The 16,865-nt window shown below is 45.5% G+C and overlaps 1 protein-coding gene across 2 annotated transcripts; it reads left to right on the forward strand.

Moving 5' to 3' along the window:
* Nucleotides 1-7,884: 7,884 nt before the first annotated feature.
* LOC310788085 (aminoacyl tRNA synthase complex-interacting multifunctional protein 2-like) lies at nt 7,885-15,072 on the forward strand. 2 transcript variants are annotated; one of them, XM_083649584.1, is made up of 4 exons: nt 7,885-8,137; nt 8,651-8,863; nt 10,907-11,141; nt 14,103-15,071. In XM_083649584.1, the coding sequence occupies exons 1-4, from the start codon at nt 8,006-8,008 to the stop codon at nt 14,489-14,491; spliced, it is 969 nt and encodes a 322-aa protein (XP_083505710.1). In that variant the 5' UTR covers nt 7,885-8,005; the 3' UTR covers nt 14,492-15,071. The 2 variants fall into 2 exon arrangements, with proteins under 2 accessions (XP_083505710.1, XP_083505711.1); XM_083649585.1 differs by having other exon boundaries at nt 7,904-8,020; nt 14,103-15,072.
* Nucleotides 15,073-16,865: the final 1,793 nt, after the last annotated feature.

A 16,865-nucleotide genomic window follows, 5' to 3' on the forward strand; every position in this document is an offset into this window, starting at 1 on the left:
CCAGAATGTGTTTAATACCAATGTAGATGATGGATGAACAACATCGTAATCAAAGTGCAGCAATGGGACGACGCCGGAAATATTTACAGTAAAAGGTCAAGTACCCCGGTAATGTGAAACTGAGCCCAGGTAAATTATGTGGAAGTGATGATGTGCAGATTTTAGCATGTTACTCAAATACATTTAAGGACAGAATGACAGACAAAGCAATAGGCCAAGAGTGTCCATCCAACAGACAAACATTGCATGAGCGCTGAGAGACAGAGCATTGATGAGGATGACGTTTCAGTCTCTGACCCTCACCTCTGCAGACGTGGAGGAGAGGGGGGGGGGTAGCATGGGGGGATGGAGAGGATCCGGTCGAGGCAGGACAGCGTGGGGGAGAGGTGGAGAGCATGGGGGGATGGAGAGGACCCGATCGAGGCAGGACAGCGTGGGGGAGAGGGGGAGAGCATGGGGGGATGGAGAGGACCCGGTCGAGGTGGGACAAGGCTGGGGAAGCCAGTGGGTAACACAAGCCAGGCACGGGACACACAATGGAGCCGTGACCCCCGCGGGTCAGGAGCGGCATAAACAGGAAGGAAATGTGAGCTAACAGGTCGACGCTGACTGCTGCGCGCTGCAAGATCATGTGACAAGCCGCTTACCTGGGCTCAAGGGCAGAGGCAGAGAGAGGGAGACAGAGAGACACAGAGAGAGAGAGAGAGAGAGAGAGAGAGAGAGAGAGAGAGAGAGAGAGAAAGAGATGTTAGAATTGTTGTGTCTCTAACAGGGCAAAACACTCTGCAGCCCTGATAGACACAGACATGTGAATGTGATAAAAAATGACAAGGTGAATGTGGATCTGTTGACGATGCTGTCTCATCTATTGGCCTGAAAGGGCCGTTCTTTTTGTCTATTATGTCAAGAGGCTAAAATGTGTGACTCAATGTCAGTGTCACAGTAGGCCTATAGATACAAACAGGGCCTCATTAGATGCGGTGCCTATAAGTGTCTACATCATTTTTACTAGTTGTAGGGTGAATTCAAGTCATGTGGAAAATGATGTCGTAGACGTAGACTTGCATTGCAAAATGTAATTTCTGAGGTAATGAGAGGTTTGCCATGATGGTTGCAATTTTCCATGAAATGAAAATAACTAGACTATTAATGACACACTTTTGTATTCTAAGTATTGTTAAATGTAAAAAATAAAATAAAAATGCGGTTGCTTGTTGACATGTCATGTTGATGAACCATTGCCGTTGTGAAAAATAAATGTTTCCAATAACAAAATATTTGTCATGTTCAGAAGAGATGTCTCTGTTGTTAAACAAACTTAACGGCACAGTGGCTCAGTGGTTAGCACTGTAGCCTCACAGCAAGAATGTCTCAGGTTCAATCTCTGGTCCATCCCAAGTCCTTTCTGTATACAGTTTGCATGTTCTCCCCGTGTCCGTGTGGGTTTCCTCCGGGTGCTCCAGTTTCCTCCCACATCAAAGGTGTGTATGTTAGGGTTAATAGTCCTGTCAGTGCCCTGAGGCACTGGCAATCAAACTTGAGTTGGTCCCCGGGCGCTGCACTGCGGCTGTCCACTGCTCCTAGTTCTAGGAAGGTTCCTAGTAGAGGATGGGTCAAATGCAGAGGATGAATTTCCCCATGGGGACAATAAAGGATAACTTAAAGGGATAGTTCACAATTTTTAAACTCTAGCCCTATTTGCTACTTACCAGTGATGATGTTGATTGGTAGAGTTCTTTCTCAGCACAATCCATCCTATTCCTCATAGTAGCTCTGGAAAGTTGGGCAAAAATGAATGCAAGGTCAATGGGTTCACGCTCCTGTATGCACAAGCTGACTGAGGCTTGCTAACATTTCATCCACACTGCACACACACACACACACACACACACACACACACACACACGCACGCACACGCACACACACACACACACACACACACACACACACACACACACACACACACACACACACACACACACACACACACACAGTGCACTGCACAAAGTACATTTCAGTCAGCTTCAGTCATACAGGACCATGACCCCATTGACCCTGACTTGCATTAATTTCCCCCCAACTTTCCAGAGCTAGAGGAACAGCATGGATTGTGCTGAGAAAAAACTATACCAATCAACACCATCATTGCTAAGTAGCCAATAGGGCTAGACTTAAAAAAATGTGAACTATCCCTTTAACTTGGTATTCAGTGTAACATACCAAACCGTGGAGGTGCTGCAAAGTGTCCATGAAGTAATTCGCAGCAATACCATACAGCAATACAACATGGACAACACAGGAATAGAAATCAGCCTTTGCTTTTCAGCTCATAGCCCATTACTTTTTTGGAGGAGAACTTCCTGTCCATTTTTTTTGCCTCTTATAACAGAAACCTTGACCAATATGACCACGTCACAGGACTGGATTATGCCTTCTAGGATGGACACATATGCCTACTCTGCTTGTCTCTTGGCACTTCAATAATTGATGCCCTCGCTTCATTGTCACGAAGAAACTCCTACCAAGAAAGGAGCGTCAAGCTCACCTTACTTATTAAGTCTGTGTGAAACTTTAATGCGCGCCCAATCTTTTTCAGATGATAATCGATGTGGCGGGGGGGACGACGACGACGCGGGAAACGGGGAGGCTAAAGCATTCCGATTTCGAGCGTTCTCACAGCACCCTCGGGGACCACAAACGCTGATGATATTTGGATTCGCCATCTTTTGGGGGGCCCCCGAGGGATCAGCGATGTGCCACCTGATAGTCTGAACAGGGAGGAACGTCGTAAAAGATTTAACTGGCGTGTTAGGATGCCTGAATGGGCTATGTGAGCTCTGCGCAGGAACTCTATTCATAATGCAGGGCCTGACAGCACTGCCTCTGTTCCCCAACAAGCATCAGTCCTGCGCCTCTGCTTATGATGTCTGTGTCGAGCTGGCCTTCATTAAAGAATGATGAAGGCTATGCACATATCAGTGGCCATACCTATTGATACGCTGCAGGGTGTTCGTGCATCCTCCAAATCAATTTGCACCGTGGCCTGAGCCTCTTGTTTGGGTGTATGATAATGGATAGCTTTCCACATATAGTATACTGTACATTGAGCTGCGTCTATTAAACGGCTTAATGCCACTTTGCAATTTGACGCCAGCGTTTGGCGCCACACCCCACCTAAAGCCCCGAGCAGGTGCTGCCTGTGCTGACACTCCCTCAGACTGAGTAATGGCTGTCGCGGAGGGGTAGACAGGCACTTGACTTTTCCAAATGACTTGAGGAGGCACCATCAGATAAGAGGGCCGGAGCTGTCCAGGCCTCAGTTTGACTGGCTGGAAAATGGAGGCGCACCGTCTGGTTGGGTTCGGTTGGGAATGGAAAAAGTCTACCAAAGACTGTGACGGGATGGAGATTGGAGTGTAAAAAAACATCACCATTGACTTCAGTTGTTGAAAAGGCTAAGGAGATGATGGTGATGATGATGTGGGCTCACTGAACATCGTATGTGCTGCACATTAAAACACAGGATCCCTGAATCTGTTCCAACGATTTATTTGCAAGGTCGCATGAAATGTTAGGTGGGTGTACAGAGGTGTGTGTAGTGCTAAAACAAGGAAATACTATAACAATCAATATCACCTCAAACCAGCCCAACATAGTGGACACATTACTGCAGGGAGAGAGGAGTCAAATACTTAAACGATAGGAAACACCAGTCACTACATAATCAGATAAGTTACACGGTGCATAAACTTAGGTGGATTCATTAAACATTAAACAGCATAACAGGAGGATAAATCAGTCAACATATAACAAAGGTACTCACTTCTGTCATGTACGCACACAGGGAAGGTATGCAGCAGGGTCGGCCAATTCTCAACAAAACAATCTCCAACATTCTCCAACAACTGCCAACATTCTTGTTGTCAGTTGTTGGAGAATGTTTGATAGGTGTGCAATGGGCTAAACACGGACAAACACTGAACATGCCGTCGAATCTGACCAAACATCTCCAAACTATTCCAAACAAGGCCAGACAGTCATAACCTTGCAATAGCAGCTGGATTCGCATGAGATCATGCGACGTTTGTGAGCAGTGTCAGGTTAAGACATGGCACACAAAATAAACATCTGTTTGTCTGTGTTTGTCCATGTTTGTTGTAGAATGTTTGATTGGTGTGCCATCATGGGCTTTAGGAGGATTCTAGCATTAAACAACATCAGTTAACAGACAACAAAGGTACTCACGTCTGTCATCTACGCACACAAGAAGGTATGCAACAGGGTAGGTCAACTCTCAACAAAGGGATGAACTGAGTGTTTAAATATACTGCTACTGTGCTACTGTACGTAGGTGATCAGATCCGATCATTTGCAGCTATGTGATGAGGCGAAAGTGGGACAGAGGTCAGAGGTGAGGAAGTGGAGGAGGATTCTGGAAGATTGAGTCCAGGATGTTTAGCTTGGGATTTTGAACCGTTGTACTGTATACTGACGCCAATGGTGACTGGTTTTCTCTCAAGTTGTGCTGGCAAACTCCTTGTGTGTTATATGGACAAAGTTCACCTGTGTTTCAACTGCCATGAGAGTGAGTAGAATAGATGATGACAGAATTGTACATTTTTGGGTGAACTGTTCTTTTAAAAGTAACTTATAATAACTTAACCCAATTCAACCTCTTAATAAATCATAGCCTATAGATGTCCTTAGTTCCTAAATCGTAAATGTCCCTTATGGTATAACAAAGTTGAATTCTTTGGTATAGCAACCCGGTGGCAGTAGCCAGCTGGGATCCGGCTGGGAACGGCAATTCAAGGTGGCTGCCACTGTAGGAAGCGGACATCTCCTCTTTGGCACTAAATTAGATTTTAGGGTTACCATTTTGCTCTATGATCATTGGGGTTGGCGTGATGGTGACGATGTCAGGCACAGCCGATGGTCTCAGCCTCCACCATCCTATGATGTCTAGTATAAGAGCCGTGTGTGGCGTGCATTCATTGCATAAATGTCTGGCACACCGCGGGGGAAAACAAGCAACGCATTTATCAAGCCGTGCTGAAGCATCATCTACTGCTGTGCTTTATTAACTCACTCTTTTTTCCTGTTTCTCAGACAGTTTTATTCACACTCTCACAGACACCAATCTGCAGTCAAAGCCACACCTACAATCTAATAACCAACGTAATAGCCTATAACAACCATCACTGCTCCGTTACTCCACTGCTGCTGCCGTGCCCGCAACCCCCCCCCCCCCCCCCCCCCCGCCCCCGCCAACGACGATGCCATCGTCCATCGTCGATTTTCACCCTCGACATCGTGATGATTCAAGTTGGTAGACATGATCCAACCCTAATGATCCTATTCGTAACATTGATGATCAACAGGAAAAGTCAAATTTGGATGTCACTATCACTTTAAGGTTGTTTGAGTGAATTGACGGCTCTCTTGAGCCGCCATCTCGGATTTGTCAATAAATAATCAACTGATGGTAATTTCACTGATTCAATTGCATTCCTTGAGCCCTAAAACCTAGGTGTTAGACACCAAAACCACCTTTCTAGGTTGAATGGGATATAGCCATTTTAAGCTCCTGGCAGCCATCTTGGCCACCAACTTGAAAATGGTCGATTTCCGGAAGTAAACAAACCTCAGCCTTGGACTAATTAAAGGCCCTCTCACCACTGCACCCCCATATTCCACAGTATTATGATCGATTCACCCCTTGCCTACCTGTGAATTTATACCTGACAAGATCAAGAGCCTCCCGGGCTTTACACACTATCATCTCAAGTGTTGCATCAATCATCAAAGTGAGTCAGATCTACTTTCTGTGTTGAATACGCAATTAACTGTAAGCGAAGCATCCCATGCCTTCTGTCTGTTCACTGCCTGTTTATCTGTCAGTGACCCAGTAAGACCTGTGGCCGCCTAGGATGCTCTGCAACCCCTCACCACCTCACCCCACACAACCCCAGCGTGACAGACTGTGTTTCCCCGGTTCCTACATGATTTAGAGAACTATTGTGGACTGTAAGGTTACAACCCCCTATAGTCTCAGTTTCTAGCCCAGGTCGCAGTCTGACGATTACCTCAACAATGCCGCTAGTTTGGCTGTAGCCCCCCCTCTCTCTCTCTCTCTCCATGCTCCTGGACCTCAGCGTACAGTGAATTATTCAGGGTTAACAAGCTGTCGGAACACCAAACGCAATTGTACATTTTAATTAAATATCTTGTCTCTCTCTTTCTCTCTCACTGTTTCTGTGCTGCGGTGGAGTGGTGAGGATGTGGTTCAAGTGTGTAACATTACAAAGGCAAGGAGGTGACAGAGAGGAAGGTGACCACAAGTCAAAGGAGAAGTGCTTGGTATCAGGCTGGGTCACGGCCTCTTAAAGTGCTTCCTGATCAAGGTGTAGGATTGCGGTGCCAGGTCTGATTCGGACCAAAGATCTCTCTCTCTCTCGATTGAATCACTACAATTGACTGAATTAATGTATTCATTCCGATTGGCGGAAGTGGAATGACTGTGGGAAGTTGGACTTGGCCAGTCAGATTTTGAATGTGTCTTATCTCTGTTGGTCACTTCAACGTCAGGCACTAGACACAAGGAACACAAAACAGAAAGCAGCCGTCGACTGACAAACCCTACTGTGCTCCTCTGTGCATCTCCACTGCAGGCTACAGACTCCATGTTGGGAAGTCAGTGTCATTTGGTTAGCAAGCAGTAGACCAGTGGTGGATTAAAGGGGAACTCAGCGTGGATGTTGGACTGAGTGGAAATATGTGTCTATTTTATTCCAGCTCCCTGGTTGTACGTTACTAGTATGAACATACAGGCCTGGAAAAGCTGCCATCAAAGCAGACTATAGAGCCAACGTGCAGGACCCAGTGTGTGGGACACACCGCAAAATACTAGACAGTGACAGACAGCCAGCATGGCTGACGGCCGACTGTCGGCTTGACCATCGTGACTGACTTGCAAGCTAGGAGCACTGATTTGCCAAACCTGCTTGCTTGCAGGCTACTGAATACTATAATACTCAAATAAAGTACAAATAGTACCATTTCTCTGATCTTTATTTTTTTACATTTTGGAAATAGATTCACACACACACACACACACACACACACACACACACACACACACACACACACACACACACACACTCACACACACACACACACACTCACACACACACACACACACTACGCACACACAGGGGCCTGTTTTAAAAATATTGTCCCGGGCACAGGACAACGGGCACAGGACAACAACAGGGCCCTGGAATGCTCTATTGACACCTGGAAGTGTGTGTGTGTGTGTGTGTGTGTGTGTGTGTGTGTGTGTGTGTGTGTGTGTGTGTGTGTGTGTGTGTGTGTGTGTGTGTGTGTGTGTGTGTGTGTGTGTGTGTGTGTGTGTGTGTGTGTGTGAATGTTAACTTACAGGGCTCTCCTGAAAAACAGAACATTGCAAGAAGACAAAAAGATTGTAAGACTGAATAAATACAATTATTTGATGGACAACCCCCCCCCCCCCCCCAGTTCAGTAGGACCCACACTCCTGATAGCCTAGTACTGCCCTACTCTCATAGCTATCTGACCCCTGACCTCGAACAGCCTAGGCTTGGGGACAGTCAGGATACGATGTGACATTATGATGATGTTGTGGCGCCCTCTAGTGTGTGGTGGATGATACTTGCAGAGAGAAAGGTGACATTTTGTGAAATCGTCTGAATGCTTTCAGGGCATTTGCATTGTAACGATAAATAATGTAATACATGCATGTAATGCATCAAGCTACACGTGCAGTTTAAAACCACCAAAAAAAGTTTAATTAAACCTTTTCACTTTCAGCGGATGTGACGTCACGCGCGGCCGACCTCCTTCCTGTCTGAGCAGCTGCTGCCTGCTGCTGTCTGTCACGGTTCAGTCCAGAAGTCAGCTGTAGCAGTGGGATATTGTTTTTATTTTTGTTGTATTATCTGTCAGAGGGCACTAGCCGTCCGCCACCATGCCCATGTACCAGGTAAAGCCCATCTGTGGGGGTGACATACAGATTGATTTGCCAACGTGCATGTACAGGTTACCAAATATCCACACGCAGCAAGGGAGCAGCTGCAGCGCCTCCGAACATGCGCTTCAGGTAACTTCACTGATTTCACATCACAAGGTCAATTTAGCAACACATTCATTATCTTCCTCACGCCTTCACCCAGAGTTCATCTTGCTCACATAGTGGCGAAAACGCTAACACAGCGTGTTAGCTTGGACTGCCTTTAGCCAGGCTAGCTAACTTAGCTAACTTAGCATGTCAGGACTGCACAGACCAATTCACCGGTTTACTTATGGATGCTGGATGATGCAATGTCACAGCATCCCTCCTTCTATGCCTTGCATTATAAAGTATCTATAACGCTAATGTATTGCAAAGTGGGGGGTTGGGGACAATCCATAGGCTAGATCAGTAAACTGAGAATATGCCCAATATGCTGGATATTCAAAACTGTCTCGTTATTATCTGTGTGGACTATTTCAGGGACACCAACTGTGCAGAAAAATCTTAAAACTATCGAGGACTGTGCTAACGCCTTTAAAAGTACTTTGTTTTTACCCATTTATGGTTTCGTTCAAACTGAGCGATTCTTTGTGTCTCCAGAATGGCGAGGTGGACCCAGCAGTCAAAGCCCTAGAGGTCCGACAGGACGACATCATGCGGAAACTGTATGAGCTGAAGGCGGTGGTGGAGGGCCTGGCCAAGACGGTGACCACCCCAGACGCCGACCTGGACCTCAGCTGCAGCCTCTCCCCTCACAGCCCCGGCTCCACAACCTTCAGAGGCACCGCAGACCTCGACACACTACTGGGCAAGGTGGGAGACAGATGCACCACGGCTCGCCATGATGCTGCACTTGCATAACTGGAGTCACAGAGGCCATTTACACCTGGCGTTAACATGCGTTTTCTGCCATCAAATTGCGATCTGATGTCAGAAATGGTTGTCCTCTCAATGAATCCGCATAAAGTTGCTGTATCCAGATTGAGAGGACACATTGCATTTACACTTGTGTTCAATATGTACACCAGGGCTATTCAACTAAATTGTTCAGGGGGCCACATTGTCAGAAACCTAAGGGGCCGGGGGCCGGACAGGTTCCCCGAGCCATTATATGTACACTTGACACAACCCGCCACCACATTTTCGCAGCTGTGCTGGAACTATTGTTAAATAGGGGTGCGGGCAGCTTCGAAGAAAATTTGATGTTTTTTGGACTTTTATCCATATTTAGAAGAATATTTAATTTTAAATTAACATTAGGATTATACTGTTGTGATGTCATTATTCAGTATCTTCTCCTTTTCTCACTCACTTTCATGTAACCACCTACTCTCCCTTTAGTCGTTTTACACTACAACAGACAGCAACACAGGTATAAACACTGAACTTATTATTATGGAAAACCAGATTATGATGAAAATCAAACACTGTAATGTAACAAACAAGGAAAAATAAAATAAAAAAGCTTCTCCCGGGCCGCCAGTCATAGATCTTTGTCCCCCACCCAAAAGAAAATTCAACCGGGCCGTATCCGGCCCGCGGGCCACCAGTTGAATAGGCCTGATGTACACAATGCATCCCTGACCACCTCCGGAGGTGGTTTGGCTGATCAGATTGCAATCCTTCTTCAATGCGTTTTGGGGGTGTTTACACCTGGCATTTCAAGTGACAAAACACAATCTGATTGCAATCTGATCACAGAAAACGCATGTTAGCGCCAGGTGTAAATGGCCTCACAGATACGTGTGGGCTCGTTAATCAGAAATGCTAACATCTCTGAGCATGAACCATGCACAGTATTAATTAATTAATTAATACACAGGACAAGATGTTACTATCCCTTGTTGTTGGAGAAGATGTTGGAGATGAAGCACTGTCACATTTTCAGTTCATTGTATTATTGTTATATCTACTTGGTAGTAGCAGTCTTTCCTAAACGTTGTCAACGTCACACCCATTAAAACTGACTGTTATGGAGCAACAGATACAGGATAAACAAGCACAACTGGCTCTAGTGTGCGCGCACACACACACACACACACACAGACTGCAACTTGTTCACATGTGCCATCATTCCAATAGTCTCTTAGAACAGACGAGTTGGCTTCCGCAATTTTCAAATGCTTCCGCCATACCATCTGTACTTCGTGAGGGAGAATCATGCACCAACTGGAATGGGAAGGAGAAAGGCGGGTCTTCCGCTCATTAGTCCAATCAGAATTTTTTTAAGGCGGGTCTTCCGCTCATTAGTCCAATCAGAATTTTTTTTCGTGGACACACGTGTCGTGATTGGTCTGATTTTGTCGAACTTCCTCCCAGTCTGAAGGTTTTTTTTCCCAACTTCCTTGTGCATGTTCTGGGGGTGTAACGTACAGACTGTATATAGCTGCATTCGCCGGATGTAGATGAGACAGTCTGTTTTAAGAGACTATCATTCCAATGACATAAAAATAGGCATAAATTGGCAAAAGGCCACACTGCCAGAAAGCAGAACAGTTCTGAGTTAAAATTTTAAAGAAAGCAAGGATACAGCTATGCCTCACTAAAATATTTTCAATCTGTGAAAATTAAGTTTACAGAAAACAAAACATAAATTAATTCAAAAATACACATTTCAGTGTATAACAACTAACAAGCATAACCAACTTTTCAGTGCTTACCAACTTGTTTTATGTAAATAAAAATATTGATATTTGGCGCCAGTGTATCGATAACGTATCGCAAGAGGAAGTATCATGATAATATTCCACTATCAATATTTTGTCCCACCCCTAGTATTTATCCCTAAAGACTTCGGTACCGCAGCCCAGATCCAGATCCTTGCTCACTGTATGTCCGTCCCTCTCTCTGCCACAGGACGTCGGCGCTCTCCGCGACATCGTCATCAACGCCAACCCGGCGCAGCCTCCCCTGACCCTGCTGGTGCTCCATGGGCTGCTCTGCCAGCGCTACCGGGTGCTCTCCACCGTCCACGTCCACTCCTCCGTGTCCAATGTGCCCGCACAGCTCCTGTCCTGCCTGGGTCCCAGCCATGCCGACAGCTGCGTCCGCCAGCGCTTCCAGCTGGGCTTCACCCTCATATGGAAAGATGGTAAGGCCGCAGGCAGCGAGCACAGAGGAGGACAAACAGCAGGGGTTGGGGGATGGAGGGAGGACAAGGAATGTACGAATGAGTTGAGAGAGAAATGAGACGACTGAAAGTGAAATCGAAGAGAAGTTAAAGCAACACGCCAACATTTTGGGAGATTCACTTATTTGCCATCTTCACGATAGTAAGGCGCGAAGCAGGGCTGCCAAGGGTCTGGAAAGTGCTTTAATTTAAAGAATTAAAATCAAGTAGCCTGAAGTGCTTGGATTTATAAAGAGGTCCTTTAGCCTACCCGAATCTCTGAGTTTGAGCCTTGTGCGCTCACATCATCTCAAAATTGCTGGGCCAAGCTTGATACACTTTCGTCCTATCTGCAGCCTCACTCTCCGTGCTGCACTGTGTCATTACTGGTCAAGATTGCTTTGAGGTTATGTTAAGTGTTCATGATTCATTCCAATGTATAAGCATGACTGGAAACAAATTTGCATTAGAGGACTTACGAGACTGTTATATGTGAACATCAATGAATTACTGGCCTGTCATTTGTAATAATTTATCCTAGAAAAGTGCTTGAAGTCTAGCGTTACAAAAGAGTGGCAACCCTGGAGAAGATACTGTAGATGCCATTCTCTTCTCTGTGCGTGTAGTAGAGAAATAGCGACCCGACAACAGGGGAAAAATATTGCTTCCATACTGCTCACTTGGCGTAATCCAAGTCTCCACAAGCCCTGAGATGTCACTTACATCCTGTTTGTAGCTTAAATCTGTACTGTAGCCAGGTGCTGCACGATGGTGCCCGGCAGATACTGTAGCCTCCTATTTTTCTACTACGCTACGCTACACTACGCTACGCTACGTTACACTACGTTACACTACGCTACACTACGCTACACTACACTAATACACACACAGAGAAGAGAAGGCCATCTGTCTTCTCATCTTACTATCTGGAAGATGGCAAATAGGCGAATGTCCCAAAATGTTGCCGTGTTTGAAGCCCTGATGCAGAGTCTGCATCGTTGAGCAGTGATGCTTGGCGGAGTGCCACGCCGGACGATTGCTGCACTGCTGATGAATCAGAAGCCATGTTATACCTCGACCGCGGTGCCATTATCAATTTGATATAATGCTGCTCCATCATCCTTTAAAAACAGTTGATGTGGTGTTTAATTTGTTTAATGTAACCGTTCCTTGTGAAAGTGACGAGGCGGTGCACTGCCTTGTGTTTGTTGTAAGATTATGGAATAATTCAAGTACCTTTCAGCTAGTCACATTCCAACAACAACAAATGGTAATGATAATAATTGAAAATAACTGAAGACCTCACTCAGACTGAGAAATGAATGGTCTTGGCTATTTTGGTGGATGTGATGTAGGTGCTGCAACCATCAATCATCTGGACTTGTACTGTAGATGCAGGGGGTGTTTGCTACTGTTCTTACTAGGGATGCACCGATCGATCGGCACGTGACCGGAAATGGCCGATTTTCAGCTGATTGGCCTCGACCGGTGACCGGCGCCGGTCAGTCCACATAGCCGATTCTGTGCACCGGTCGGCTGTCCCCTTTTTTTGTTTGGTTAATTACCTGCAGCTGCACGATGCACGCGTTTACGTGATGTGCGCGCACCCCAAGCAGCCAAAAGGAAACGCACGCCAGCATGTCCTCCTCATTGTGGAAATTTTACAGTTTGTCACACATGCAAGTCGAAAATAAACCGCGGAGGGGCAGGGTACGTTGGAGTCCACTCCAGTCTGAGCGGCTCGCTTCACCTCACCGGCCCCTCTTCCCCGACCAGCTGCAGTCCACATCACCGCTGCCTGCTGCTGCTGCTATCTGTCAGTCACGTTGTAACGTGGATACAGGAGAGGACTATTTGTTTCGTATTGCGAATAGAACGACGATCATAATAATAAAACGCATCGGACCAGTGTGCAAGGTTTTCTGTGTGAGATTTTTTTTTTTTCGGATTTCGGATTAAAAAAAACGGACTCTGTGTGTAAACTCTGATATTCAAACTGAGTCAACTCAAACTAATTTCCTCATCTACTCAATAACAGCCAAATCCACAACTGTAGAGTGGGCATGGCTTCGAAGGTCTGGGCTCCAGACCTACAGTATATAGGCTATAAACTCCTTGTCCATGGATAACATTTTGACGCTTATTTATTTATTTTATTTTATTAGTTTATTTGGCAGGGACATATACAAAAAAAACATTAAACACCATAGGGGAAGAGATGCTTTGTAACAGATTTAGCCATAGGCTACTTTCCATCTGGAGCCCATGTTCTGTTGCACCTTTTTTCTTTTGGAAAAGTAAATGCATGATAGCTGTGGGATATACTGGTTGTTTTATATTCATTGTATTTACACAAAAAAGAAAAGCTCTGTCCAGTAACCTGGAACACTTTTATTTTGAGATGTTTTTGAGTGAGATCGTCCTACCTCATGCAAATGATAAGAAATGTGACATGAATCTTAATTTTCTATTAAAGCAAAGTAAAACAAAAACAAAAAAGAAACCCGTCAATTAATGTTCTTAGAAAGAAAATTGGAATCTGCCAAAATCGGTATCGGCAAGTCAGACTATTCAAAAATCGGAAATCGGAACCGGCCAAGAAAATGGCAATCGGTGCATCTCTAGTTCTTACTGCAGCCAAGCAAGCCCATTGATTTCATAATGTATCCAATCCATGGAGGTGATTCTTATCCTTACTGTTTAAGTTAATGATGGATGACCTGGAAAACCAGAAGTTTTAGAATGAATCAAGTATTCCTTAGGTCACCTGTGATGACAAGTGTTCGGTGTCACCTTTGAGTACAGGTCCTTGCATTCTAACTTAGACTGTCATTATGCCCAATTTGCCCATACTCAATAATTTGTAAAGTTTTCTGAGGGTGTTCTTGTCTACCAACCACAAGCTTGTCTCCTGCCTTACCCTCTCTTCTGCCCGTTCCACAGTCCCCAAACTGCAGATGAAGTTCAGCGTCCAGACCATGTGCCCCGTCGAGGGCGAGGCCAACGTGGCGCGCTTCCTCTTCCGCCTACTGGCCCCCTACCCCGGCGACGCGGCCCTGGCCACGCTGGTGGACAGCTGGGTGGACATGGCCTTCTTCCAGCTGGCCGAGGGCAGCGCCAAGGAGCGGGCGGTCGTGCTCCGCGCCCTCAACGCCGCCCTGGGCCGCGACACCTGGCTGGCCGGGCCCGAGCTCTCGCTGGCCGACATCGCCTGCTACTGCTGCGTGCTGCAGAGCGGTCCGGCCGCCTCCGCCCCCGCCAACGTCCAGCGCTGGCTCACGGCCTGCGACAACCTGGGTCACTTCGGCCCCGCCAAGCACCTGCTGCAGTGACCGACCGGCGGGCTGTCCCGGGACCAGACGCCTGCCCCACACGGGTGGCCTACCCCTCGCTCCAGCTTACAGAAAGGCAGAAGGGAGTTTGAAAATATTGAAAGAAGATACGGGCCGTGTCTGGAATGCCTTCTAATGCTTCCCTCCTCATGGGAACCTGTCACTGAACTGACAAAGACTCAGTGGAAACAATACTGTCTGGTTAAGGGTTAAAAAGTAGCTTCATAGTATTTCTTTCCATCACGCTGCTTTTATATAAGAAAAAGGGATTCTAGGCTATTTTTCTGAGGAAGGAAGCATGACTGCATAGACCGGGCCTGGTTATGAATCAAGTCAAGGGTAACAACACACACACACACACACACACACACACACACTGTACATCTTCCACCCACGTTGTGCCTAATAAATACAATCCTGTTCTCGATGCTGTGTGTTAGTGTGTGTGTGGTCGTGGGTAACAGTGGAAATGTGATGCAAGCAGGACCTACTGTTGATATGTGCAGTATGGAAAAGAAGTCATACTTTGTACTGTGATTTTTCTTAAATCATTAAAACTTTGGATCAAAGCGCCCTGAGATAACTCTTGTAATGGTTTGGCCTACTTAAACCCCTTATCTCAAGTAACTCCACCTGATACGACTGATCTGAAGTGTACCTCTGTGTCCAACAGGTGGCAGACATTTACAATTTGAAACGGCAATCTCCGATTATACCATCATTTATTCATCCATTGTTTGTCTTTACTGGCTTATCCTATTCAGTTCAGAGAACCTGGAGCCTATCCCTGCATGCGTTGGGCTGGGAAACACACCCACTCCCATTCAAACCTATGAGCAAGTTAGTCTCCACTCCACTTGACTTGGTACCTCGGGCCCTTCTTGGTGTCAGTGTTGACCCATGAGCCCCTGTGCCATCTTATTTGTATTTATTTTAAAAATTTTAGTTTGACTTGATACATATTTAACATTAAGTGTCCATTTTCAAACCAAATTGACAGTTTCAACATTGTTTCATTTAATTGAGTGGCTGAATAGGACTAAATCCAAATGTATATGGTGGTAATTTATTAATTGCAGCTGAAACCAAACCCCCGTTTGAAATGATGACATCAGCATGTGTAAAGTGTCTCGTTGGAATAACAGGCCCTCATGCAGAGGGTCAGAGGGTCCAAACCGGCCCTGCAGGATGCCTTTGCAAAGTGTGACATTTGCACTGAGCAGTACTTCAATCCAATGGGAGGTGCCAGGTTTCAGAAGCAAGTTAAATATTCACTAGCCTATTCATGTTTTCTGCATTCATCACTAAATGGTAAACTATTCTCATTACCCTTGACTATCGAGAATTGCACAGTTGCCATCAATTGTAAATCAGTTCCACAGTAGATTTGATCATTTGTTTGATGGTAGCTGAGATAACCCCATGTGAATTTTTAAAATGTACCTGTAATTCTTTACTAAAAGAAACCATACAATTTGGAGGTTTTGACATTTATGTTATTGATTTTTGGCCCACTTGGAACCAAATTTGCATGTCACATGAACTGAAATGAGTTTGACACGCCTGGACGTTGCTACTGAAACATAAACACTCTGTCCCACAATGGTGTCCTATAGCAAGCACGCCCAGCAGGATGTTTTCAACATTTAAATGCGTTTTCAAAGTTCTTATCAGGATCAACCTCAGCCAGGGTTAGGAAAGGTGCTTTCAGACTGTAGCAGAGTAAACTAATGCACGTTTCCCAGCAGCAGTCATGAGTTGAGAATCTGAAGTGAAACTGTTGCAAATTACTCGACCACAATCAATCAGAAGCACTATGGCAACCACGTTCAAATGTTTGTCCACCTTTTCACTGTGATTGAGACATTAGCATGCGATGACCTATTTTTCTGTAATATGATTACTGTGGCTTTTTTTTTGTCCCACACAACAGATTGCAGTTCCCAATTTATTTGTTATCAGTTTACTCCAATCCCGTTACATAATAATCATTAATGTATTTTATATAGCGCTTTTCAATGACCCAAAGACGCTGACTCTATGAGTACAACAGAAAACATGTAATGCTTTGCTCCCCAACCCTGATCAGCTTTGCACCATAAAAACAAAACAAAAACACTGCTTCAACTGTTATGCACTTATGTTATAATTTGATATGGCAGTTCATCCATTTTCTATAGCAATCATCCGACTTTACACCTCACACTCTACCAGTAGGTTTTGTATCTTCTTAACTGTCATATTAGACATCTTGGGTCCAGACAGAACCTGGGTGTGTGTGTGTGTGTGTGTGTGTGTGTGTTTGCATGCTCTCACAGCCTCCCGATGGTCTCCAGGCAGCGGCGGTCTGACAAGAAAAGCTCTTCGCTGACAT

Source organism: Poromitra crassiceps (assembly GCF_964638095.1).
Source record: "Poromitra crassiceps genome assembly, chromosome: 13".
Classification (NCBI taxonomy): Eukaryota; Metazoa; Chordata; class Actinopteri; order Beryciformes; family Melamphaidae; genus Poromitra; species Poromitra crassiceps.

Bases quoted from the DNA above. Each gene is read 5' to 3' on its own strand.
- LOC310788085 (XM_083649584.1), top strand. From the start codon at position 8,006: ATGCCCATGTACCAGGTAAAGCCCATCTGTGGGGGTGACATACAGATT. The intron at 8,138-8,650 runs GTAACTTCACTG...TTGTGTCTCCAG, and splicing joins CCTCCGAACATGCGCTTCAG to AATGGCGAGGTGGACCCAGC. The intron at 8,864-10,906 runs GTGGGAGACAGA...TCTCTGCCACAG, and splicing joins TCGACACACTACTGGGCAAG to GACGTCGGCGCTCTCCGCGA.